Source organism: Larus michahellis, chromosome Z (assembly GCF_964199755.1).
Source record: "Larus michahellis chromosome Z, bLarMic1.1, whole genome shotgun sequence".
NCBI lineage: Eukaryota > Metazoa > Chordata > Aves > Charadriiformes > Laridae > Larus > Larus michahellis.
The window spans coordinates 71,140,991-71,168,323 of NC_133930.1; the positions used below are offsets into that span (position 1 = coordinate 71,140,991).

Here is a 27,333-nt window from a genome sequence, read left to right on the forward strand (position 1 = left end):
TGGCCAAAGGCACATCTGTAACTGATCTTCTAGCTCTTTTTTCTCGCCCCTTGTAACACAGTCACAGTTAACTTTTTACAATAAATGCCTTCACAAATAAAAGTTCCCCATCATGTTGAAACACTTAATCAGAAGCGATGTTGGTTCCTTTTGGTCTTGTGCGTCCTGTGGAATGTTGGTCCCTTCTTTTTCTTCATCATTGCATAAAGGTTTATTAGTGGTTTCTGGTGGGTGTTGACACTTTGGCATAGAGCCCTGTTTTGGGGAGCTGCCTTTAGCTGACATAATTTTCTTAACTGCAGTTATTTAGTAAAGATTAATTGTAAAGTTCAGTTGTCTCCCTTCCTTCTCTCCTCTTTCCCCCTGACACTGCCCCTAGACAAGAGGAAATTCAAGTCCTGAGACAGTCCAAGGAGTTATGTGCGTTATGAAGTACAGAAATACGCAGCCCTAGCATTGCTCAAGAGATTTGTGATCCTGCAGGGCCTAAGCTGGTGTTCTCCAAGTTCACATCCCTTTGTGCTTCATTATTTGTAAGGCTGCATGGAGACATAAATAAAAAACCACAGAAGCAGTCTAATGGTGCCCTGGCCACACCCAAGTAAATATCTTTTTAGTTCAAATACTGGCCTGATACTTTGCTTTCTTTCTGAACATCAGCAGTAAGTTGTTTTATAAAGTTATTGTAGCCTTGTGAATGTCTTACCTTGGTTGGTTCCTGCTGCTCTATTTTAAAGCATCATTGACAACCTCGCTTTAGCTGGAAGTTTTTGCAGTTATTTTAATATTTAAATAAAATACTGAAGTTGGTTATTACTGTAGCTGTCAGGGAATGTAGTTTTAAAGTCTCCTGTCAAACAGTTAGCCTGTTACCAATGTGCTGCTTATCATTTGAGTGGCTTCAAGCAGTGTCTCTGCCTTTTTTTAATGGAGGGTGGTGTTTAAGAACTGTGAACAAAACCATACTGTTGAAAGCACCTGTGTGTTTTTTCTGTTGAATAGTGAGTAGTCGAGGTTTGCGTGGTCCTTTGTGTTAATGTTAGTTGTGTGCAGAGTTGTGAATTTTCCCTGAAATTTTTTGTATTGTTTTTGCTTAATTGAGCCTCATAGTAACTTGCAGTGCTTTCGAATATGATTAATGTTCTTGCTGTCTCTAGTTCAGCGCATGGTCTTGGACAATCAGGAACTGATTCTCAACAGACTCAAGGACATAAGAAAGGTAAACCTGAAAAAGAAACATGATCCTTTTTATAGCAAGTAAGGAGTCCCCTTTCATACAGAAAAAGTAAGTAATCAGTTACCCCCCCAGCTGGCTCCTCTGTAGAGAAGCTAAAAGTGCTTGGGCTGAAGTTTGTTTCTGTTCGTGGTATTCTGTAGGCATAGAGGACTTGATCGCTAAGTTCAGAACTATTTGGGATTTTGTTTCATGGTATCTTTTTGCCAAATGTCAAGTCATTTATTTTTCTTTATTTTGGTAGACTTCAATACGTCAGATGAATCAAACAAGATTTTACATTGTGGAAAACAGTAAATCCATTGTACGAGTGAATTTATTTGTTGGTGGCCTTCCACCTCAGCTTTCCTCTGAAGAATACACAAATATTCTCAAGGACGAATTAGCTATCAAAAGTAAGTAAATAGGTGCATTTTGAGATGTATTCACTTGTACAGAATAAAATGTAGTAGAATCTATTGCTCCTTTCTATTTTTTTTTTCTTAAGGTTTTCTGACCATATTTGAGAAATCAGTCTGCCTTCTGCTCTCACAGGGGGCTTTTTTATTAATTTTAACATGTTCATGGTTGCATGAGAGACGTGCATGCTCATTATTCACAGAAATCTTATTACATGACTTGAGTTATATGTGACCACTCCATTTTTTTTAGTGGAAAAGCTGATTAGAAATTAACCTTACATACCTTACACCATTCAAATTATGGCAGGGCAGTTTAATTCCCTGTGCATGAATGTTTCTCTCCTTTATTAACCTCTGACATTTTCTGTGTCGACTCTCCTCCATGTTGTTCATTAGCTCTGTGCCTCGTGACGGGGAAGTATGAGCAGTGGGTGCACACACATAGGGACAAGCACGCAGTGAAATGAATTTATTTTTCTTTTGCAAAAAAGTGTAATTGATTTCTCATAATACTCTCTCAACCAACGTGTTCTATAAACAGTATCAGGAATGCGTCATGCATTTTGTTTCAGGAAATGAAGCATTTTTCCCAGCCTTTTATGTAACTTCAAGAGGAATTAAACTTTAAATGCCAGAAGGAATTCATAGTCACCTTCTAAGAAAATCAGTTTAGCTTTTCTAACTTGCAAAGTAAACTTAGGAGAGGGAAAGTGTTAGCTGGAGGTTCTTCCTGTATTTGTATAACATTTAGTATTTATTTATATTATATTTATGTAACTTTAAAAAATATTTTAAATATTTACTCTAAATGTACCCAAGGTTTTATCTGTTTATATTTTTAACCTTTGCAGCAAATGTCGTATCTGTGAGTCATGTTTATCAAGCACAAGGTAAGCATTAAGATTTTTAGTCTTGCAAATAATGTCTATTTTCAAAGCTGCAGCCTGATACTAAGAGGCTCTAAGCTCAGAGTGCATTAGTGTTATTGCATAAGCAAAAAGCCCTTCAGATAAAATGTAACACATTGAATTTATGAAGAGCGGTGGATTAGTATTACCTTATTAAACAAAATAAGAAGATTGGCTTCAAGCCTTGTATACCAGAAAGTGGTAATATCTCATCACAAAAATGAGTTTTGAAGTTGCACTTCAACCGAATAGTCTAACACCGCTGACCTGTTAGAAACCTTTCAAGTGCTCTCTCTTTATTTTGTCTTCTAAAAGACTAAAATTTGGTATTGCTGTTGAACTTGATGGGATTGTTTCACAGCCAGTGTTTCCTAGCACGGTGTTAAGTGGGGGTTCAGTGGCTGTAAGTCTGAAGAAAATCAGTACACTCACCTCTGCGTTCATCCTTTGAGCCGCTGCATTGCTTTTGCTGTGCGAATTTCATTTCAGCAAGGTCGGAGAAGCTGCAAGGCTTCCGAGACCCGGAACAGCAGTGGCTCAGGGCAGCTTTAGCGCAGTGGTCAGGTGGAGATCTGCGTTTGTCAGAAGTTAAAAGTGCAGAATTTATCATTCGTACATTGAGGTGTCCATGTCCAAGGTGCTTCACTTCCTTTGCAAGCTTAACTTCCACGTAACCACTAAATGAGTCTTTGTATAGCTTGGTTTTGAAGACTGACGTGTGTTTCCTTTGTGTATCTGCTGTCTCCACATGGATGGTTAATACTTACTTTTCCTAAGGAAAAACATAAAGCTTTTAGATGTGCCTTCTCCTTTTCATATTTGTCAATGGATAATAGGGGTTTCTGTGATACTCTTCTCATGTCACAGATTCATTTAACCAAGTTTACCTGCATGTGTCTTTCAGATGTCTCTGCTTGTACGTGATTTTTATTGTTCTTTGGTTTTTTTCACTTTCTGAGTATTTTTATGTTTTTCCAACTTCCTAGCTCTCACTTTTGGTTGCAACCAGGTTGTGTTACCAACTTATATCTCACGTGCTGTCCGTTACGCACTTTGATTTTGTCCTGTCCTGTTTGCTCCTCACTAAGTGTCTTACTTTAAACTAACTTGGCAGTATTTTGTTTTCCTTTATTTTTCCTTTTTGTCTTCCCAGCTTCCCCATGCAGGACCTAAGCCTGACATAAAGATCTTAAATTGATTCTCAAACCAAATCTTTGCTTGTAATAATTCTTACTGAGGTATTGTCAACAAATGGAACCACTGGATTTTTAATAACGAGATACAAAATCTGATACCTTTGTCACTTTTACATGATGAGATCAGCCTATTAGCTATGATAAAGAGTATGGAAATCAGCCATGCTTCTGAAGCCCAAATGAAATCTTTAAATACACATCAGTTCTGTGCTGCAGTTCTTCTTGTCCTCAAACTGCTTTGCTTTAACAAAAGTCCGGGATGTGTTTGGGCATATGAAGGAAGGCTTAAAAAACAGAACAGCCCAATTCACTGATAACCAACAGCCCCAAGTGTTGCAGAGTAACTTTTACTGAATAATCCCCTGAGTAAACAACTTTTGTTGTGATATGATGATACTGATTTATTAATAATAACAGAATATATGAAAAATAGGTCTGATGCCTCTTCACAGGTGCTGTTGTACTCGAAATTTCATGCTTTTCTGAAGCTGAAAGAATATATATGCTAGTTAAAGATACAACTGTCAATGACAAGCCTCTGAATGCTGTGGTGATTCCTGAAGTTATGGTAAGAGATGGGTTTTAATTTAAAATATGTCTTTAAAAGAAAAACAACTACCCTAAGACTTTTTCTGCTGAAAGTAAATGAAAATACATTTTATTCAAAAGAGCCATACAGTGAGTTTCTGTGAGTGGTGTGATAAAAAAATACTTGAGAGCCTGTACTTCATGTATGTCATATACTTCTGTGAGTAAAGTCACTTGTACTGTTAATGTTGAGTTGTTGGGAATAACTATACAACTGCATAACTATGCAGTTATAAAGGGGAGAAAAACAAATATTTTTTTTTCCTCTTTATTTATTTCAATGATCAAAAGGTTAGGTTGGGTTTTAATTTTAGCTGGTGTATCTTAAAATGCTTACAACAACTTTGTTTTGGAGACTAAACCTGTCTCCGCGCCAACCATGAGGTAAAGTGCTACTGCTAGTTTTTACATTTACAGTATCTTCATTTCCCCCATTCTGTATCAGAGGGAGTTTGAGCTTGTTTAAGTGCTACATTGTGGATTTCAGAGGAAAATAGTCTTTTGAAAGACTTAGTGCAAGAGTCCTTTCACAAGTGCAGGGTTCATTCTGATTTATTCATTTTTATGGTTATAAATCACTTTCCTATGAATCAGTTGGTTTAATAGTAGGTTTCATGGTAGCAAATCAGATTGAGGGTGAAAAGAGGCAAGTGGTTCACTGAAAAAAGTGATTTTTAACCAGGGTGATGTGGGTTCTGTCCAAAAGAGGGTGTAGCTGGTTACTTACTTTCTGCTGAACTGTTGTGTATCTTGCAGTTACTGTCTTTCTGGAGTTGCATTATGGGAAGTGAAGTGAAGGTCTTGATTTGACTTCTTAGAACTTCACAAAGGGTTGAAAACTTAATAAATTACATAATTAGTGGGAACTATGAAACAACTTTAGATGGGAGGCTCTCAAGTTCAATAGCCATAGTTGCATACTTAATGTGCCTGCTTTTACCATTTAGACTCCTATGCTTTGTCAAAGTTTTCTGAAGGCAAAATTATTTTTTTGTATGAGCAGATACCAGTGGTGGTGCTTACATGAAACTGGCAAGATTAAAAACTACCCACCCTTCAAAAAAAGTGAGAGCCTTGTTCTTACGCATGCACAGGCACTATGTTTTGTGAGATCCTTAGAAACCAAGGTTCCCCCCCCTTGTCCAAACTAGGTTTCAGGGTTTCTGTTGTCAGAAACAGAAGGCATCATGAAGATGGGACTGCTTTTGGATGCTTGGTTTTGGTGGTTTTTAGGCAAATGTGTTATGAGCCTGATTTGGTGCACGGTGTGTGAGGTTGAACATACTCCGTTCTCTTGATTACGTGTGTTTGGTTTTCTGACACTAGGTATGTTTGAAGTGAACTTTTTGGTGCCAGGGAAATAGGGATAATGCTATCTGTTATCTGATGCAAGATATTTTTTAGAAACTCCAGTTCAGGGGACTGCTAGGGATGAATTTCTAGTATGTAAGAAAGAGAGACCGGCTGTACATGTGCACATACATTTTGTGTTCATTTCAGCGTGTATTGTTTATATTTGGTTAACTCACTGAAATGAGCCAAGAGTTAATCTAAATAATATTTCAAGTGTTGTTAATGTGTGCTTTGGCCACTCAGTTTACGCCGTTCACTAATTATCCAGGGTAAGCTAATGAGGGATTGTTGACCCTACTTTGGTAAACAATTACATTAGATGACCTCCTGAGGTACCTTCCAATCTAGATTATCCTTTTATCATATGATACTGTTATCCTTTGTCTATAATTTGTATGTGTGAGCGTTTAAGTACAACACCAGGAAATACTTACGCAGGAACTGAGCACAATATTAAATTTGTGCTGTGTTTGACATTCCTCTCGTGGGTGAAATACAAAGAATTTGAGAATGAAGGGCTAATGCGTAGTCTCAGAAGAAGAACGGGTGATAAAACAGTGTTTTGGTTAATGAATGATTTTTCCAAATTGCAACTTAATTAAAAAAACCCCAAACAAACAAAACAAAACAAACCTTCTTAAAAGTCAATAAAACCACAGAAGTAAATTGGTGGTTGGCAGGTTGCTAGTCCTCCTTCGTTCTCCCAAGGTGAGATTCACTTACTCTGTGTCTGATACACCTTCTGAGGAGGAGGCCCCCTTCTACTCTGGCATGGTCAGGTCTGGCGGAAGCAGTTCATCCTCTTACTGTCATTACTGAAGCGTTTGAATGCAGAAGCTGTTTGCCCTAATTGCTTATTAGAAAGTCAAGCAATTAATGTGATCAGATGTGTTGATCTGTTCTGCTGTTTCACGATCTTGGGCCTTTAAGAATTTAATCAAACACTTTTTCATTTCACAATATTCAAATAAATGAAAATACTGTCTTTGTTGGAGTGTGAAAAAAAAAAATACAGTCCCTTACAGAGGTGTTTAGCTGCTGTGTGTGTGGACCTGCAGGGGCAGTTTAGTATCGCTCTTTGGTAGCGTGTCAAGGTGAAAGACATTGCAGAGCTGAATCTTTGAATTGAAAGCTCATTTTCCAGAACTCCTTTTGCCATACTGGCAAACAAGGAAATCAGCAGAGAGTTGTACGAGGCCAGTATCGGCACAAAGATGACAGGTTTTTGCAGCTTCATCAGTGCCCTCTGAAGTACTGTGGTTAGCTTCCTTAAAAGTAGTAGAAAAAGATGCGTGAGTTTCACAAATGGGTGAAACTTTCCATTTCATTCATTCCACCAATTCCTCACCCAAATATGTCCAACTTAAATGATAGTTTAATGACCCTCTTAGCCAAAACTTGGTGAAAGTTTACTTTCCACCCTTCTTCCACTGCTGCAATTCCCCAAAGAGCAAAGAAAGGCTTTGGTGTCCCACTGTGTTGACACAGCTGCTGCTCACGTTGCGTTGAGACACCTTGCACATCATTCCTCATCGGACACGACGGCTCCTTTCCGGCCAGGATGGAGGAGGTTTGTGCTTGGGGCGTCATGAGTCCCTGCACATGGCGGATGCTTGCAAATGTTGAATTTTACTTGTCGTTTAGAGGTATCTGCAATGCCTGGAGACTGCCCACCACCCTGGAAGATGGGTTGTCGTGCTGGCAGGCCTGTGGCACAGAACACCTTGTTCTGCTCCATCATGAGATGTGATTACACAATACGCTCAACAGAAAGGGGATTAGCGTCGATAATAAATATCGTGCCCCAGCCTGAAGCCACATTGTGCTAATCCTGACAAATTAAGCGGTTCACAGCGATGGACAGAGTGTCTAAAATCACACCGCCTCCTTCAGCTGTCTCTAAGAAACAAGCAATAAATTCCTTCCTGAACGCCAGCCAGTACAAAACCCCTCTGCAGATTTCGCTCCTCAAGCAGCGCTCTGAAGGCAGGGCTGAAGGGGGAAGGGAGTCCATGGGCTGTGAGTCACACGTCCCCTTCTGCCCAGTAACAAACTCGTTCTCCTGTCCCCGCTGGGGCTTTGTTAAGGGATTAAAACAAATTCTGCAGTGTAAGAGTGCCACCCTTGTGGCCGTCTGTAATTGTAACGGAGCGCGTGCTTTTCAGAAAGCGAGGCAGCAGCCCTGCTCTGCTGTGCAGACTGACGTGGAGTTTTTAAACCCTACTGAAAAATAATCGTTTTCTTAGAAGCTGGCCTTTATCTAGGGATTTAGTGGTGTTTCTTACACCTTTAGGTTTAATGAAGAGTGATGATGGGAAGCAAGTTAACTTCCTAGAATAACTCTATTCCTTCTACATAGGTACGTTTCATCCTAAATAGGTATAGTTAGGGATTTATGTTAGAAGATACTTGAGAGGTGGTTTTGAGTGGTAGGACTGCTCGGTTTATGCTACATACAGATACTTTCTTAGCTCCAGGCATTCTCCGCAGCAGCATGTGTCTTAGTGGCATTCAGGGTGAATGTTTCGCTTTTTCTTATTTTTTTGGTACAATATTGACACTTGAGAGTTAGGAAATTTAGATGACAGTTTTGTAGAAACTGTAAATACATATTTGCAAGAATATATATTTACTTGGGTAAGATCTCAGATGACTTTCCAAAACACAGCTGTGCTTTTGGATGCCTTGGAGCTTACTCTGCTTCAGAAATCATTGTCATTCCCTGAAGTTCCTCGTGAATTATTTTAGTTACTTGGTTTTAAACCCAGTGTGTTAGATCTTGCCTGTAAAAGCAAGTAATGTAAAACACATGTTCAACATGTCACTTCTAAATGTCCAAAACCAGTATTTTTAGAAACTGATTTCCTGAAGAAGAAGAGGTAATCAAACATTCTTGTCCATATTCAAGTAAGATACTTGTTTGACTTGAATGCTGGGCTGGTTTCTTTGCTCTCATTCTTTTTTGAAAAAGTGTTTGTTTTGTCTGAGCTGCAGAACTGAGTATTTATTAATTTCTGTTATCCCCTTACCCCCCTTTTTTTAAACCCCACAAGTTTCCAGGTATTGAACCAAGCCTGAGGTGGTGGCAGGTGTCGGTGCAGGAGCTGTTGGAGTAATGGGAAGGGCTTTACTTCTGGAAAAGCCAGAGCTCTGATTACTATTTTTATTAATGCCTGTGGTGACTCAAGGAGGGGAAATCCTCTGGTTGAGATGTGTGGATCCTTGAGCTGTTAACCTTACAGCTCACGAAGTCCTTCCCTTTTGTGACAGTGGCATGCATTGTTTTCCTCAGACTTCCTTTGCTGGCTGCAGGTATCTTTTCCACGTGCTTAACAAGAATAAATATATTACCCTTGTTGTGTGTTGGGCATGCTCTCAATATTTGCTTCCGCTTTTCCAATAATGCCTGAATATGGAGGCAAGAGGTGTTTTGACGTAGCAGTCATCACAGGTACAGCGTGAAGGGGTTCTCCTCTGGAGAAACCTGTGCGGAGAGCTTTGCAGCCACCTAGGTGTTTTGCCAGCAGTGAAACCTTTCCAATAAAACAAAGTTTGAGGCTCTTCTGTTTTTTTATCAGCCAAAATCACCTTTGTTTGGCTAATTTTTTTTGGAGAAAAAAAATACGTATTTTCAATGGTGTAAAGGATGGGGACAGAAGGGGCAAGAGAAGTGTGTTCCTGCTCCACCAACCTTCTTACCTTAGCATTCCTCTCCCCAGTTCGTTTTCTGTTCATGCCTGTGAGTCACGCTGGATGGCAGAGGGCATTTCTCATGCAGGCGGTGACACTGAGGAGAAGGATTTTTCTGTGTTTGCGGGTATCTTGACAGATCTGTCAGGGTGTGACTTGCAAAGGGTTGGCACACAGCTCCTTTAGGAAAGCAAAATTTGAGGAAATCTCTCAAATACTGGGAAGCCCCAAAGGGTCGTCTGCTTTTAAGCGTACAAATCAGCTCACAGGTAGAGGGTGGTCTGGCATATCTCAACATCAGACTCCAGTTTGCTTCCCCTCAAAGCGACTCATGAATTTGTCCTGATTTCTGCGTTCTTTGCCTTAGTTCCCACTCTCTGGTGGTCACTCACAGACAGTGGCCGGGGGGCTCTCTGGGTGCTGTCTCCTTCCCTCTGGAGCTGTTGGTGTCTCTCCACATGTTTGCACGCTGCGGTCATGCCGCTGCCTCACCACCCCCTGAATCATTCTCGTCTAAATTGACTTATATTTAGCACTGTTGTTCTGTTCCCTGAATCCATCCTGTCAGCTGCGTGACAAATTGCTGTTCCCTGAATGCCGTCCAATTTGTAAATACAAATTACCACGACTTAGGGACTGTGGCGAACATTTCTGTTTTGAAGCGCGCTCGGTGAAACGCCTGATGGGCTTCGCTGGCGCATACCTGCCCCGCAGCCCGGTGGATGGAGGGGTGAAGGGTGTGCTGGCGGTTCCTGATCTTTTTAGAAGCACTTAGAAATCATTTTATGAAATGATTTATGGGCTGGCTGGCTGAAAACCAGGCCCGAGGGCGGGCTTCTGGTGTCTGGGAGTTTTGGCCTCTGGTGAGGCTGCAGGTACCGTTCCTGTGCAGTCCGTGGAGAACCCCAGGAACTCCCTCCTCTCCCATGTGCCGGGGCTTCCTTTGGAGTGGTTTCTGGATGGATACCAGGCTCCCCCACAGCATGGCCGTGCTTTGAGAGCCCTTTCAGCAGCAGCAGCTTCAGCAGAGAGGCGCGAGGATTGGAGGATACTGGCACCAAATCCTCCTCATTAAAAATTTTAAATACTCTTTTTTTAAAAGACGCTTTTCAGCCTCTCATTCCATGGGGCTGTAATGTAACATGCCAGTGTCTGCCCCAAACACCCTCGTTCTGAAATGTTTTGTCCTTCTAAATTAACGTGTAATCTAAGACAACCACAAAACTTAAGACAAATGTTTCAGTTGTCTTTGGGAGAAGTTCTCGCTTTGTAAGGAAAGCATTTGAATTGCACATGACTCTCTGGAAGTACCATATACCCTCACACTTTTCTTCGGCATAGACTGTTTACCGAAAATGTGTAGGGGGGACCACTTACAGTGCCTTTGTTTTTAACATTGGGCTCAACTGTGTAGTTTGAGTGGGTTAAGGAAACTTCAGTTCCCAGAAGAAACAAGATCAGCAGCTAACCTGTCCATTGTCTGGACATTGAATCTTTTTATTTATCAAACCTGCATTTTCTTACTAAGCATCAAGGAAGCAGAAGTACTTCTGAGATGCAGTAGTAATTTTCCTGCCTACCCAGGTTTGGCTAATCCTTTTTCTTGCCTTCTTTCAGGCTTCCAAGATACCACGGAACTGCTGCCCACTTCTTGTATTTGTGAATCCAAAAAGTGGTGGTCTAAAAGGCCGGGATCTGCTGTACAGTTTTAGAAAGCTGCTAAACCCACATCAGGTCTTCGAGCTTACCAATGGTGGCCCACTGCCTGGGTAAGTCATCATATCTTGTAATATTTTTTTATTTATGTTGGATTTTTATTTTTCGAAAGGATGGATCAGATTCACTTGCTATGAAGATCTGAATTGCTTCTGTTCTGTGCCTGAAGACCAAAGCAGTGGGTCACTCCTTCTGACTGGTTCTCACTGTGAAAATAGATATATAAACTTTTAGGTTCTCTAATAGAGTAGTTCCTGATACATATGCTTGTGTCAAGTTAATAGAGTCCAGTCCTGGGAAAGTCATATGTACTTTACAACAACACGGATTTAATAATTTTTGAAGATAAAAAGATTTTACGATTGAATAGGGGTGGAAAGAGAAATGTCACATTGTCTGACGAGAGCTCATTTTTGCTTTTATTTCCTCTGGTGTCTCATGGGAACTAATAGGAAAGTATAATAAAATTTTCTATCCTGACTCTTGAAACTTGGCCACATCTGCAGAATTAACAGAGCCTGCCTGATCACAGCTGCAACATTTCTAAATACAAGGAACAGAACATAATGTGCTTGTAGGGAGGCAGGAACCGATTACTTGATTTAATCAACATGACTTTGTTACCAGCTTCATAAAACTGAAGGTGATGGTTGTAGCCTACTCAGAGTAGGCTCATTCCTTCAGGACGACTCTAATAAAGCACTGTCTTGACAAGCTCTGCAAAACAAGTTTTCCTGAGAGAAATGCAGCTTATGCAGAAGGCAAGGAAAACAAGCTGCACAAACCAAGTTATTTGACAGAACTGTGTAATTCTTTTGTCTTCCGAATGCAGTTCAAGCTGTAACTTCAGTAATTTGTTCATGCTATTTTGCATGGAATCCTTCTGTAGCTTTCTGGCAAAATGCTTCCACTTGTTCTTTGCTTCTTGTGCAATGGGAAATAAAAATTCCTTTGTGGGATATCTTGGTATGTAGGATGAAAAGCCACAAAAGGTAAGAACGACCAGGAAATAGTACTTTGAGGAAGAAAATGTACTATGAGTCCTATGACTAAGTTAAAAAAAAAAACCACCACTAATCAACATCTCTACTAGAATTGAGAGTTCTAATATTCACATTGAAATTATGAATAGTTAGATCTCTGTGTCTTTGATGAAAAAGGAAGTGATTAAAAATTTAACCCCAGCTCTGAAGAATTTTAGAAGAATGTGTGGTTTTCAGTCTTTTTAAACAGCGTTATGTAAAAGTTCCTATTTTCAATTCACTTTGAAGTTGATCCTGAAACTGATGGTGGTCGGGAGGGCCGGGGGTGGGAATCTAATAACAACGTGTTATCGTAAATAGCCTGTCAGGAGGCTTTGCTTTCCCTGTACTACGTTGTAACGTTTATTTTCCCCTTTGCTTTGTTTCTCAATGGAGGTTTCACACATTCTCTAAAGTCCCCTCCTTCCGAGTGCTGGTGTGCGGAGGGGATGGCACCGTCGGCTGGGTCCTTGGTGCGCTGGAGGAGATCAGGCACAAGCTGGTGTGCTCAGAGCCCTCGGTTGCCATCTTACCTTTAGGAACAGGTGAGAATCACAGCGAGCACCGTTCTTCTGAGGGCAGAAGTCCTCCAGAAGATTTATCTTTCTTTATTCATCTGACAAACAACTCTGTTTTGCAGTAGAGGTGCCATGACTCAGTTCTGGCCAGTGTTGGAGAGCAAATGCGGTATCAGCTTTTCAAGGAAAGCCAGTCATGGTTCTTGAAGGAGAAGCAGAGGTGTTGGTGTGGGTGTGCGTCTGAGTGGGCAGGAGTTGGAGAGGGCAAAATATTCTCCTCCTGACAGCCCGAGGTGCATCAGCCCTTGCTGTAAACCAGTGAGCTCAGCTGCTCCCTGACTTCTCAACTCCGTAACAGGTTTTTCTATCGCTTTTTGTGAAAACTTTTCAGATGAGACAGCATATCTGCATGTGATACTGAGCACACATGTGACCACAACAACGCTTAGGTATTTTTTCTGCTTGTTAACTTTCCGGTCCAATCCAGCTACTTCAGTGACTTGTTTGGAGCACCTTAGTGCAATTTTATTTGTACAACAGGGCTGATGCACTTTTTTTTATGCTTTTAGCTGACTTAGCAAATGCAGTCATGTTTTAGGGTTCTTCATTGTTGCCCAGGTAATGACTTAGGGAGGGTCTTGCACTGGGGAGCTGGCTACAGTGGAGAGGATCCCTACTCGATTTTGGTTTCCGTGGATGAGGCGGACGATGTTCTTATGGATCGCTGGACTATCCTTTTGGATGCAGAAGAACCAGCTGAAGGCGCAGAGAATGGCATTGCAGAACCTGAGCCTCCAAAGGTGAGCTGAGCACTGGTTTGGGTTTGATTCTTAGGAACTCTTGTTCCAGCAAAAACCACAAAGTAGATAGATATTAACGTAGTTTAATCTTGTATTGCTTGCTTATCTTTGAGGTTTGGATTACTGGGCTATTCCTTAGTGAACACAGCATACGTCTCATCTGGTGCTTCTGTTTTGGTAGGGCTGCAGGTTGGCTGCCGAACACACTTCATAGCTGTTTGGCAAAAAGTATCTGATAGAGGATTAATGAAAAGATTCAAATGATAGTGGCATACCTGTTTGCTTCAGTTGGAAATATTTATATTTATTTATAATAAGAAATAAGAAATAAGAAGAATAAAGAATAAGAAAAGCTTTTTGAAGGAACGCCAAACACTTTCCAGAACACTAGTGAAACTGGAGTGTCGACCAAAAAAATACCCACCCCCGCCCCAAAGTACTCTCATCTTTCCTTTAACAGTTTAAAAAATGACTACAGGTTGCTAGCATATACAAGAAGTTAATCCTTCTGTCATCTTACTGCTGTTGTATGTCTGTATATGTGGCATCTGTTTTATTTTTTTTGAGTGAAAAATCCCTGTCCCTTGGTTCGTATTACTTATTTCTGTTTAGGAAAATAAAAATGTTAGTTGTAGATGGTAACTACAGAGCTTTGTGTGAATCCTGGTTCTGTTTATCTTCAGACAAAACAAAGAAATTGCGCAAGGGGGTGGCAAAAAGAAAGTAGGAAATTGTAATAGTGATAGCAGTTGTCTAAGGTTTTAGTCCAGTCACTGGAAAATCCTAGGCATTATGTGTCAGTTGGATGATTTAAGATGCTCAGGTTCCAGGTGTTTTTCACTTGGTGGAGGCAGGGGTTGATTTGCCACGAGTGCCTAATCTGCTTTTTAAAGGTGAGTGATGGGAGAGCCAAGGGCTGGGATAGAAAAGCTATGGAATTAACTGGCAAGTAAAGGAAGAATTAATTGCAGTAATGGTTGAAATCTGTAGAAACTTGAGACTGGCTTAAAGGGACCTATTTAAAATGCAGCTGAGTAGGTGAAGTCAAGTTCTTCACTCATCTAGCGTAAGCTGGTCACCTTCCGAAGTACGGAAGAGCGGCTTCCCGATGATGTCATGATAAATCCATGGCTGATGCCAAAAATAATAGTGGTGTTAGTGTTCAGCACCTTTTGTAGTTATTGCATAGAATCGCTTTGAGAAGTTGTTTTATTTCTGGACTTGTTTTTATTTCTGCCCTATTATGCTTGTTAGTTGCAATTAAGGTTAAATTTTGAAGGTTTTGATACTTTACAAATGATGATTACACGTGTTAGCAACTCTCTGTACAGCTTTATATTTAGTTCAGTGTTTCTGGAAAATGTTTTTCAGAATCTGTCAAGATGCAAGTGACTTGGAAGGATCATCTGCAAAGCTTGCTTTTGTTGAAAAACTTTGGAACCTCTTTATGTATAAATGTAAGGAGGAAATAATACATTTTATTTTTTTTTGTCAGATTGTACAGATGAACAATTACTGTGGTCTTGGCATTGACGCAGAGTTGAGCTTGGACTTTCATCATGCTAGAGAAGAAGAACCAGGGAAATTTAATAGCAGGTATAATCCTGGGGAAAACAGGGGTGAAGGGCAAACTCTGTGGTATTGCATAACTTCCGATTTAAGCTATGGCTGATAATCTTGAAATGCTACAAGTATGCACAAAAAATTGTGGCAGAGCTGGCACAGGAAGGAATTAAGTTAGCCAGGAACTCGTAGACACATAATTTGGGGTTTTGTTTGGTTTTCATTTTTTGTCCTTTTTTTTTATTTTGTTTTCCTTTACCAAGAGAGAGCACCAAAGCAGGTTTTGGAAGCCCTGTCACTATTATTCAATATACTCATTTGCCAATAACTGCAGTGTTGAGTTCAGTGAAAGTCTGAGGTAGTGGAAATATCTCTTGTTCAGAGCTTTTATCAGGAGGGACCGCAGTGCAGCTACGTGAGCAATAAACACGCTGTTCAGAACTTGTTTGTACCTTTCCCACCCTTGCTTAGTGCTGTGGTAGCACCTGTGTGCTGGTAATAAGGATAAGAAAAGATCTCTGTATCTCACGTGAGACTGTGTGATTAAAAAGCTATGGAGAGAGAACTTCCTCCTTTCTGGCATGCAGATCAACCAATAATAGCACTTTTTCTTCTTCCCGTAATCACTGGAATGGATGAAGGAAAAAAAAAAAAGAAATCACATTTGTAATTGACCGTAGAAGCTGTTTTTGTCTGCTTTCCCCTTGGTTTGTGAGTAAACATCCTCTAAATTGTCTCCTGGTTGCAAAAGAGAGTCACAGCCAGTTGCAACTATGCAGTATTGGAATTGGAACTATTAAAAATATTCTCTGCTCAGTTATGAGTGTAATGATGTGTAATCCCACCTATCTTGCAAGATGTCTGTCATTACAGGCATTGCTCATGTTTTTTTCTTAAAAACGGAATAATACAGGATATTGTTTGTGGTACATAAGTTACTCTTCGGCACTGGTTTGCATTTTCAGTCCACTGGATTAAAAACATCATAGGTAGTAAAATCAGGCAATAGGTTTGTATATAGCAGTGCCTGTTCTAGTGTGTAAAACTGTTCCGGATTTACTTCTGCCGTTATTATAACATAAGAGTTATGTTCGTTCTGCCTTTAAAATATACTACTCCGACTTTGCAAAGCTGCAGGCACTTTAAAAGATGCGTCCTTTTCTTATTGCCGCTGTATTTAAGGGTTATACTTTGACTTGTATTACCCTGTGTACTTTTCGTCCCTTGAATCTTTATCTCAGTTCACAGTGTGCGGCACCTGCGCAGCAGCGGGCGATGGCTCGGTACCGCACTTGCAGACCTTTTACGTGCCTGTTTGGACACTGTGCAGGCAGGGTGTCTTGAAGGGTGTGTGGGAAAGCAGAGATTGTTTTTATTATTTTATTAATTTTTTTTGTAAATCTAAAGGGCTGTATATTTCTGTGATTCAGGATCTGGAAAAGACACATGAAGTAATGAATTGAGACTGAGGTACAGTTTTGCGTGAGACAAACAGCTTGTTCAGGCCAACAGTGCTGACGCATGATTGCTGCCTTTCACTGCCTGTGACGATGATTGTTAAAATTACCGGCTTTACCCTTTCCCATGATACGCGAGTGCATGCTCTTGCCAGCGAGATTAGCATATTTTTTAAAATTATTTTCAGTAAATTAACTAAGAAGGGTGGCGACTTAATGCCAGATGCAACAGCTGCTGGTGTGTGAACTGGCTGCTCTTGAGTGCAGAACAGGAAGTTTCAGGTTGTGGCAACAGAAATTACAGGTAGTCCTTGGAAGAAAAATGGGTTTGAGTGCTCTTCGGAATCAAGACCTTAAGCTGGTAAACGTCCCAAGAGCTGTGTGCGCTCTGGCCTCACGCTGCGCAGTCTCTCTGTGCGCTCAGGACTCCTTACCTTTGGCTGGCAGTGCACAGGGCAGTGATGGCTTCCCTGCAGGGAATTTAGAGCTAAACTTGCATCCTGGGACAGTAGAAATAGCGTGTGTTGTGGCAGTGATGTTTTTTTACGTTGCTGAGTGCCAAGCTATGTGAGGGGTTTTTTTCACAGTGCAAAATTTAAGGATCAGGGCATCTGCTTTCATTCCCCCATTTCCATGGGCTCCTGGGACAGTCTTTAGGGCTGCCTGTTACAGAAAATACCACATGTTGTTTATGCCATCCAAAATTGCAGGAGACTGCTGTGGCAGGCAGTCTCATGGATGTGAAGTCAGGCAGAGATAATATTCTGCATGATTTAATGCAAGTTGAGAACCGTACAAAGATACAGAAGTGTTCTCTCTCTTGGTGGGGGAGAGTTTGAAAGTATTGGTTGTTTGATTTGTCAGTTTTGGGTTTTAATATGCTACAACAGCCTCTGTCTAACTCACTTTTTCCATCTTGGGTCCTCAGTACGTGAACCTGGTAAAGTTTTTTCCCGGTCAGTAAGATCACTCGAATAAAAGCATCCAAATGGATGCTAATTATTGGTCAGAGCTCTCAGCTTTTGCGGTGGTGGTTTCCCACCCAGTGGTGGGCTTGTTGAATTGCAGGACTTAGGTAAAAGGTGGTCATTTGCTTTTGCTTGATAGCTTTCCGTGCTGTGTGCTGCAGTTCTGAGAGGTTTGCTTATGAGAGATGCCACCTGTCTGTTTATCGGTGCTCATGGGAAATCAAAGTTCATTTTAAAAGATCTGGCACACAGATTTCTTATCCATCACCTTTAAAAAAGAGTTCTGCAAATCTACCCTTCTGCGTGTGCAGCAGTTGGCAAGACCTCTGAAAAATCTGGCTTTCTGCCTCAGCTTCTTCATGGCTCTTTTGGACCATCGTCTTCATTTTGTTTTCATGAAAGCTTGGGAAGTGGTTACTGATGGTCTTACTTCCTCTGGCCACCAGCGGTGCTTGGGCAACAGCCACAGAGATGATGAAACTAACAGCTTAAGTTGGTGCTGTGGTGTCTCCCTGAGTCTATGAAGACTTTTTCATGGGACTTCTTTGAGAGTAAAGGGTGTTTTTAAATTTGGTCTATCCAGGATGAATTACAGGATTGCAATACTTAAAAAATACTTATTTTTTTCGTAATCCATGAAACTGGTCCTATACAGGATCACCTTTTAACTTTATTCTGAGATATACAATTAGCTAAATTGATGAATTAGTCCAACCGAATGTCCCTCAAGGAGGGTGTATGTAGCTTTATGGGTGTAGCCAGTGGGGCCTCAGGTAGTATGTGAATGTTGGCTATACTTGCAGTGCACCTTTTGTAGAAAAAGAAACCAAAGGGTGATTCCTGAGCTGTGTGGGTTAAATCCCCAAACTCATCTGAGCAGTAGGATATTACTTCAGAATCTGTACTCTATAGAACTGTCGTGGTTTAGCCCCACCCGGCAACTAGGACCACGCAGCTGCTCACTCACTTCCCTTGGTTGGGAAGGGAAAAAGAATTGGAAGAGTAAAAGTGAGAAAACTCACGAGTTGAGATAAAGACAGTTTAATAGATAAAGCAAAAGACGTGCACAAGCAAAGCAAAACAAGGAATTAATTCACCACTTCCCATGTGCAGGTGTTCAGCCATCTCCAGGAAAGCAGGGCTCCGTCACACGTAATGGTTACTTGGGAAGACAAACACCATAATTCTGAATGTACCCTGCTTCATTCTTCTTTCCCCAGCTTTATATCGCAGAGCATGACATGATATGGTATGGGATATCCTTTTGGTCAGTTGGGGTCAGCTGTCCCAGCTGCGTCCCCTCCCAGCTTCTTGTGCACCTCCAGCCCCTCGCTGGTGGGGCGATGTGAGGACCAGAAAAGGCCTGGACAGCTTAGCAACAACCAAACACATCACTACGCTGTCATCACCGTTTCTCATCCCAAATCCACAACATAGCACTACACCAGCTGCTAGCAAGAAAGTCAACCCCATCCCAGCTGAAACAATGACAAGAGCTTTCCAAATAATTCTGGGATGACATAACGATGCAAGTGTTACAGCCGAGATGATGCAAGGACTCACTGGCTCCGTGGGGATGGATGTCCTGCTTGTAACGCCCTGCCCTCCTCTCTTATCCCCATCAGTGTCATTTACAGCTGTGACTGCAACGTCAGTCTCGCCTTACACAAACCTTGATTTCCTCCAGCACAAATAAGGTGTTGGAGACTGCTCCAAGGACAGCTTCCTCCTTCCTGCCTTTCTAATTAACTGGTGAAACTACTGTCTACAAAATGTATCCAGCCAAGGGTTTGCTTTAGGAGATGCTTATTCTTTCTACCCAAATGGGCAAGCTGGTATGTTATTGGCTACTGCTAGCAGTAGACTGATGACTTCCACTGGCCCGTTCTCCCCAAATCATGTCCCACATGTAGATGTGCAGGGAAGGCTGGTGATTCTCTCTAGCAGTGGACGTGCAAGGGTCACCCTCCTGAGCTTGGCTGGCCATTTTCATCATAAAATCTTTCAGGCACCTTCAAAACCATTAGGTAGGAACTGGCATGGTAACGTTACAGAAATCAGTTTGTTCATTCTTATTTGGTCTCAATGTCCTAATAAGATACATAAACGGAGTGGGATTTTTATGCAAGAATGGAGTGGTAGGATTTAATCTCTGACAGATTTTCCCTTTGTTGTGTGTCACGGGGTGCTGCATCCAATGTCTCTGGATCCTGTGGACCTCAGTGGTCTGTAAGTGTTTCCTAGAAGTCATTAATTCAGGACTCTGCTGTTACGGCACTGCGTCATATTCTTTCAGGTTCTGCAGGCTTCCTTCTTCGTGCAACAAAAATTAGTACTTCTCGGGGATATTTAAAGTATTGTGTTTCCTACTGATATTCTGTTATTTTTCAGTTGTGTCCAAATCAGACAAAGCCTGTCTTAGCATAGACACATCTTATTGTCTTGTCTGGAGTAGAAGCATATGTTAAACATATATTAAATGGTGTTATATCATATACCTTTAATTCAACGCTGTCTAAAACTTGTTAGCATGTAAGACTAATTATTCCCAATGTAATAATTTAAAAGAACTGAAGAGTCTCCCTCTGAGGAGTTGACTATAACCCACGCGCTGAACTGTCTGTCTTCCCCACTTGAATGTCTACAGCATTTAGATGTAATGCTAGAGAGATTTTGCAGCACTGATACCCTTGTGCTACTTGGGTCAAATAATGGAAGTTTATGCTTTTTATTTTAAGGTTGCCCTGAAGGCCATGTATCTAAAGGTTTCTACCGCAGAAGAAAATACTGTGTGTTTAACTAAAATGTGTTTGTGTTATTCTTAAAATACTTTGACACATCTAGGGATGCCATAAAATCTTCCTCATCTTTTTTTACTTTAAAAATAGAGATGTTAGAACTCTGTCACAGGTTAACGCTACTGAGCATGTTTTAAGTTTCTACAGCTAAGTATATTTCAAATTAATTAGCAAATGTAAAGCAAAGACTCGCAAAGGTTTTTGTACCTTAATTATTCTCGCACTGCATGAGAAAACATTTTAAAATGCTTCTTGAAGACCCCTAGGTCTTAATTAAAAATACAGTTTTTCAGCCCAGAAGTTTACCTTTCCAAGAGGCGCGTTGCATTCAGGCAGCGCTTTAAGAAGGGATGATTTTTCCGTATGAATGTTCTGCAGATCTCCGCGTGCCTCAAGAGCACAAATCATCCCTTAAGTAAAAGGTATATGAAGTAGCAGTTCATGACTTATGCTTTGTTTCTGCGGTAAAGGGTTTTGACTGAAAGAGACTGCAGAGAGGGTTTTAACTGAAAAACTCAGGGCAATACTGGTGTGCGTACGAGGAAGAGTGATATGCTGGGCCTTACCTTTTAGTTACAGGATGCTTGTCTGCCCCCAGGTTTCACAACAAAGGAGTTTACATGAAAGTTGGGCTGCAGAAGATAAGTCATACTAGAAATCTTCACAAAGACATAAAGCTTCAAGTGGACCAGCATGAGGTGGAGTTACCGAGCATAGAAGGACTCATTTTTATTAATATACCCAGGTAAAAGGGAGAGAAGGGGTCCTGTGTGGATGGATGCATGTCTGGCTGTGCGTGTGGAAATGCTCCTTGGTATTTGAGCATCAAACGTTAAACGGTTAGATAAAATGATAAAAGGTCTAGGTTAATAGATGGTTGTTCGTGGGTATTTCTGATTATTGCCTGACTCACTGGCTTTGCAACTGCACCTGAGGAGCCAGCTCTTAGTACCATTTTGCCATAGTTTTTCTGCTCCTTTGAAACCCACAATCTCACTCTGCATAAAGATGGTACTGTCTCGTTTTCCTCATGCAAACCCCCATACATTTGCTATTTCTTCTGTGTCCTAACAGTAATTTGGAATGATTTCCTCACCAAAGGTCTTCAGACTTCTGGAGCAGTTTTCTAGCAAAACATGGTTTTTTCAGCTTGGTTGTAGGCCTGTGGCTTCTGCCCGCTACCATTTTACCCCTCCCCCAAACTGTTTGAACGGTTCACCAGATTTCACCATGACTAGTAGAAGGATCAAAGATGATGAGCTTGCGTGCCCTTTCTGGCATGCTGGAGACACGGTGCCTAAGGGGTTCCTGCAGGGAAGGCCAGCCGGGGCTCAACTGTCAGACACTGCCCAGGTCCTACAGCCAGCTGGTCAGTGTGGGTGGACTGGGAGATGCTTCCCAGGCAGCTGTGGAAGACCCACCATTCAGGTACCTTTTGTGGGGTTGTGCCACCTGCAGGGAGCTAGAGTTGCTGCTGTGGAAGAAAGGAAGGCAAATCCGCAGGAGATCTGGCTTAGATGTGCTGTTGATAGAGGCAGGTTTTTTGTTTGCACAAAACCAGCAGGTAATTAGTGCTGTCATACTACTTTATTTTTTGTTGTTGTTCAGGTACACTCGTATCTCAAACTACTTGTGTCTCTTTCCATTTTAGTCTGAGAATGTTTCAACTTTTTATTCAAATATGTATATTTACATGTACACACACGTATGTACACATGCCCATACACACAGGTATACGTTGCACATGAGAACTGTGGAGAGGAAAAGATCATAATTAGTACTGAGCAGTCAATGCACTAAAACAGGGAGCGAGCGATTTGAGGAAGGAGGGTCAATACTGCACAAAAAGCAACACGGTGTTAAATTGTCAGAAGCATTTCAGAGGGCTGAAGTGCGGGAATACCTGCTTAAATACAAGTGAGTTTGGGCAGGTGCAAGAGTCAAAACTTGCTGCTTGCTTTAGCTTTAGGTTCTCTTCAGCAGCTTCCCTGAATATTGCCAAGACCAGTAAGATATATGTTCAGTTCTTAAGTCTTGGAAGTTAAGGGTTAGTGTAGCTGTAACCTCTATTTCCCAGCAAACTAAAACTCTTGGAGCTACTTTGGTCTTACCTGCCCTTTTTCTTTCAAATGGAAACTAGTTATTTCACTGCTCCTTTCACTCCTAAATGATCTGGTTAGAAGCCTTAAAAATTTTAGGAAAGTGCTCCCTGCTTTTGCAGTGCAGGAAAGCTGTGCCATCTCTGGCTTTTGAGACAAGTGTCTGGCTTTTGAAGCCTGGCGGACCAGCCGCCCCTGGCAGGGAACCAGGCAGGGTGCTCTGTGGCAGACGGCAGGTCCGCAGGTGGTCACTGTGGTGTTCTCTCCACGCAGCTGGGGGTCCGGAGCCGATCTCTGGGGGTCTGAGAGCGATAACCGCTTCGAGAAACCACGTATCGATGATGGCCTGCTGGAAGTTGTTGGTGTGACTGGCGTCATGCACATGGTAAGCTGCCATCCCAGTAAGAACAGAGGAAAAGTATGCATCGATCTTTGGTGTTGGCCAACTTTACCGTTTTGCATTGTACATCTTTTAAGGAAGACAAATTGCATTAGAAGTGCTTTGCTAGAGATCCTTAAAATTTTTGTGAAGTTAGAAGCAAAAAGGAGTGTACCCGTTGCTTTGGAATATAAATGTTAACAAACCCATGTTGTGGTTTTGTGATCTTCTGTTAAGGCTTTTACCCCCACGTTTTGTGTCTGTACACATTCCCCGAGAGAACGTGTAGCAGCAAACTTCACCTTGCTTCACTTTTTCCAGTTACCACTGAGCTGTTCGTTGTAGTTGACTGTATGTATATGTAGTTGAGTGTAGGTATGTATATGGAGTTGAGTTTGGCAAAACACTCTCTCCCTGTCTGATAAAGCGCTTTTAGACTTTTGTGTTTCACACATGCCGAAGTCTGTGTGTATAATCAGGTGTTTTGAGTATGTGTTTTCTACGTTATGGAGCAGGGAAGTAAAAGCAAACGACCTTTGTGAGTGCACGCTCCTGGGCCAAGCTGAGTGTACAAATGATTTCACTGTGTCAGTTATTTTGCCTCCGGCAGCCTGAGGGGTATCTGAGCTCTTCTTCATGCATTAACTTAAGTAATTAATGCTGTGTCAGTAAAGGCATCCCATGCAGCTTTTGCCTAGGCAGTTCTTTTACTTGAAATTTGTTTTGTTGGGTGAGAATGAAATTCTATCCACAGAGTTTTATGTGCAACTAATATTTATGCTTCTTGTTTATTGGGGTGGTTGATATCCTGGCTTTTACTTCCTACCAGGGTCAAGTCCAAGGTGGTTTTCGATCAGGAATCCGCATAGCCCAAGGCTCATATTTTCGTGTAACACTCCTAAAGCCAATTCCAGTTCAAGTTGATGGAGAACCCTGGATTCAGGCCCCTGGCCAGATTATTATTTCTGCTGCAGGACCAAAGGTACTGGCTGTAGGTTTGTCTTAGCAAGTTGACTTTGTTTCTCCAGTGGATATTGTCGTATTACCTTCCTTTTCTGTTGTGTTCTGATGCTTAACTTTAAAGGAGCTCGTCGGCACGGTGTGGTAACTGTTGGAAACGTAGCAGTTTCTACAGAGGATGGCTTGAGGGCCTTCTCCATTGGCTGAGATGATGCTTGTGTTTAAAAAAAAAAATAGTCCCTGAGCCTAGTGACTTAATTTTTTCCCCTGTATTGAGATCTCTCTGCCCTGACGCAGGTCACAGTTGTGAGGGCCGTGGTAGCACTGCAGTGTGTGAGGTAGGATGCAGTCTGCTGGCAGAGCTGGAGAAGGGAAGGTCTGTCAGAGAGCAGCAACGGAGAAGACTGAATAATGGAGGAGGAGGGTCTGAGAAAAAGAGACTTTGGAGTAATCGGTGTCTGTTTTTCCATGATATCTCAATGTATATATGTAGAAGGAAAAGAGCATCAGCTACCTAAGAATTTAACTTCTCTATTGACATTGAAATTGTGAAATAAACATTTTGCAGTAATACACTCTGGTGCACGCCAGTCTACACGTTTGCCTGCTACCTTAAGGGATGCCCTGTTAACTCACAGAAATTTGTTGCTACAGACAGTCTCAGAGAATATGTACCCCTACCGGGAGGGCTGCCAGAACAATGGTTCTTTGCAGAGGAAAAACGGGTGAAAAAGAGGGTCAGACCTGACATGTTTTGGAATATGTCAAGCTTTGTTCTTTTCCTGAGGGAAAGGGGGAAAAGGAGAAAGAGAGAGAGAAGAAACCTAACTTGTTCTTCCAGTGAGAAGTATTTCTATCTTTCTGTCAGGTTAGTGACAAATAGTGTTATCTGTTTATATATGTATGTGTGTACATGAACATACATGCACACATGTACATATCCTTACACATCTATATACATATACATACCTGTGTGTATACGTTTATGTAAAAAAAGCAGTTAATCCTATAGCTTTATAAGGATAGGCGCTTCAGGTAGTTGTGTATTTAGATGTTTTTCTGTTGCAGTTCCAGCATTTTACTTGTTTATTAGTTAGTTGCTTTAGATCTGCTTATAGGTGACTACAGATATTTTAATACTCGCTTTCTCTTAAAACTTCCCATTTCAGGTCCATATGTTGAAAAAATCCAAGCAGAAACAGAAGAAAACTGCAAGCCTGAAAGAAATGAGAGTGTATAGTATGTCAGCCTCTGAAGGAGGACGCTAAGTGGAGACCCGTGCTCCGAAGCGATGCAGCACACCTACTGCAGATGCCAAGACGGTTCAGTAAAATCGAGCGCAGACAACCAGTGAAGAGGGTTGCTTATGAGCGTGCCTTTCATTACATTTTGATATTACTGGGTTCTCCTTCATCTCTCAGAGATAGTGCCTCATTGTTAAAAATAACTGTTATGTACCACTTGTCTCATCTGAAATGTTTGCTTCGGGTTGCTTTTCCGTAAGCCGTTTTTCATGTATATAGAAACTGAGGCCAAACAGAAATGCCAAACAGAAATGCCAAGATGCTGAGATTTCTGCATCTACCTTCACAAAGACTCTTCTCCTCCTCCCAGCTTTTTCTTAAAGAAAATCATTCCATAGATAAATTCTGGTGCATTGTTCCAAAAATGAAAATGTGTTCCTTTAAATGAATGCTCACAGTAGCCTCCCAACCAAAAAAAGGCAGAGACATGAGCTGCTGAGAACTCCTTGGATCGGTCCAAATAGCACAGCTGAAACAGTACTACCGTAAAGAGAAAAATACAAAACACAGGAGAGATTATTTCTATAAAAGGAGCCCTGTGCACTGGGAAGAGAGAAAGTACTAGAACAGTTGAGTCAAAATATTTCAGAGAGTTTACTTCAGTATTTGGGCAGTGTGAATGAAGGGGAAACAGCTTGTGGAGCAAGTTTTCAGTTGCAGCTTAGTTTCCCTTATATTATTCAGACAAAGCCTGTTTTAAAAGGTGTTTGAATTTCAGCAGCTACCACTCTAATGTAAAAAAGGAACAAGAATACCTGAGGTGGTATTATTATTATATGCATTTTTTTTTTCTATCGTTGAAACCATTATCTTTGACACCAGACATTTCTGCTTGTCTTTACTTGTGCTGTTTCGTTTTCATTAATTTGTCACAGTTGGACTGATGTTTAACAGCAAGCTCAAAGACTAAAAGAATTACCACTAATTAGGATAAAAGAAGTACGATTTAGTGTTCACTTATGTAAATTAGCTCAGTCATACATTAGAGCTGAACTGAAGTCCAGTGTAGCCTTGCTGAGGAGCTGTAGGAGGTATTGAAGCCTGTATAGTGTGCACATAACATCTGGTAGGCTTCAGATGGCTGGGAGTGCAATAGTTGTCATGAAAACTCACCTGGTCGGCCTGCTCAAGTCCTTGGTGGATGTTGTATCAGGTGTGGGCCCAGGGACACACAGTGACTGTCTTTTCTCACTTGGACGAGCTCTTCAGAGGCTGGTCTTCTGTCAGCTCCTGTGAGACCAAGATCACCTCTCTGTGCTTAGCCATCTCCTGAAGAAGTGGGTATCCAGTACTTCTTTTATAGCTTCCTTTTAGAGACTGGCGCTAGAGCAGACATGCTGGTCCTGTCATACGCTACATATATCTGCTGTCTGTAGTCGTAGTCGTGTTAGTCTTTACTCAAATCTCTGCTGGCCTCATGTCGCCGTGGTCCTCGAGTGAGTGAACCTTTCACTTCAGGTCAGCATCATACTCAAGGGGCCCTCTGAGTCCCTTCGCTGGCCAGCGGGCTTACGTGTCCTCTATTGCACGGTAGTAACTGATTCAGCTATGGATGGCATGAATTCATCACTCAAGTGGCAGCTTGCCAGTGTGTCTATACAAAAACACCTCCAGCTGCTTCAGGGGACTTCAGTGTAGCTTTGAAATACGCAAAAGCTGTTTTTTGTTGGAGCCCAGTATGTGCTGAGGCAGTTCATGCTGGGTCTTCTTGATAAGTCTGTACTTGAGGCACTGTGCCAGCTTCAGCAACATCATTACCTGTGCTTTCTACTTTCCAGTCACGGTGCAGATGAGGGTGTGAAAGTGGGTGCTACAGGACAGTCATCTAGAGCAACAGAATGATACAGCTAACGCTATAAACAGACAAAACAGCTATGCAAAAATGGCAGCTGCCTGCAGCCTCTCCTTCCTGTCCAGTGATTCCTTCTGTTCCTAGTGTTGTGGTACGGATGCATTTGGAGGACTGACTCCTGTTTTCAGTGAGGCCTGCTATTAATTAAATTGTTAACTTAATTTTAGGGGTGTTCTTGAGGTACCATCACATGGACTACAGCTTCTCTTTTTATTCAACAAGCAAAGTGAACTCATGCCGTGAAGGAGGTAGCTAAAATCCTCGTCTCCTGATCCTTAAACACAGGGTTGTCTCTGCTTCAGAACCTGGGTGTGAAGGGTCACACGGAGCTCTTCTGGTGTCCTGCCACCAGCACTAGAAGTAAGAAGGGTAAAGTGTTGTATTTCAAGTTATGCCCTCTCAGGATGAAGCTCACAAATTAGAGAGCAAATCTGAAATAGATTGCTGCTTTTAATTGTCGAGAACGCCAGAGAAACTGCTTTGTGTCCTCAGGGCAGCAGAAAGAATGCAAGGTCGTCTTTCCAATT

The 27,333-nt window shown here is 41.6% G+C and overlaps 1 protein-coding gene across 1 annotated transcript in view; it reads left to right on the forward strand.

The window, feature by feature from the left end:
* Window positions 1–25,531, forward strand: part of DGKQ (diacylglycerol kinase theta) — a 93,238-nt gene extending 67,707 nt beyond the window's left edge. Inside the window, exons 12-23 of the mRNA XM_074569598.1 lie at window positions 1,158–1,219; window positions 1,479–1,629; window positions 2,487–2,525; window positions 4,192–4,307; window positions 10,988–11,139; window positions 12,505–12,653; window positions 13,245–13,426; window positions 14,922–15,022; window positions 20,811–20,957; window positions 22,585–22,696; window positions 23,520–23,672; window positions 24,820–25,531. Of these exons, the coding sequence (XP_074425699.1) occupies window positions 1,158–1,219; window positions 1,479–1,629; window positions 2,487–2,525; window positions 4,192–4,307; window positions 10,988–11,139; window positions 12,505–12,653; window positions 13,245–13,426; window positions 14,922–15,022; window positions 20,811–20,957; window positions 22,585–22,696; window positions 23,520–23,672; window positions 24,820–24,918 (1,463 nt within the window). The 3' untranslated portion in view covers window positions 24,919–25,531. The remainder of the gene's footprint in view (window positions 1–1,157; window positions 1,220–1,478; window positions 1,630–2,486; window positions 2,526–4,191; window positions 4,308–10,987; window positions 11,140–12,504; window positions 12,654–13,244; window positions 13,427–14,921; window positions 15,023–20,810; window positions 20,958–22,584; window positions 22,697–23,519; window positions 23,673–24,819) is intronic.
* The last annotated feature ends 1,802 nt before the right edge of the window (window positions 25,532–27,333 follow it).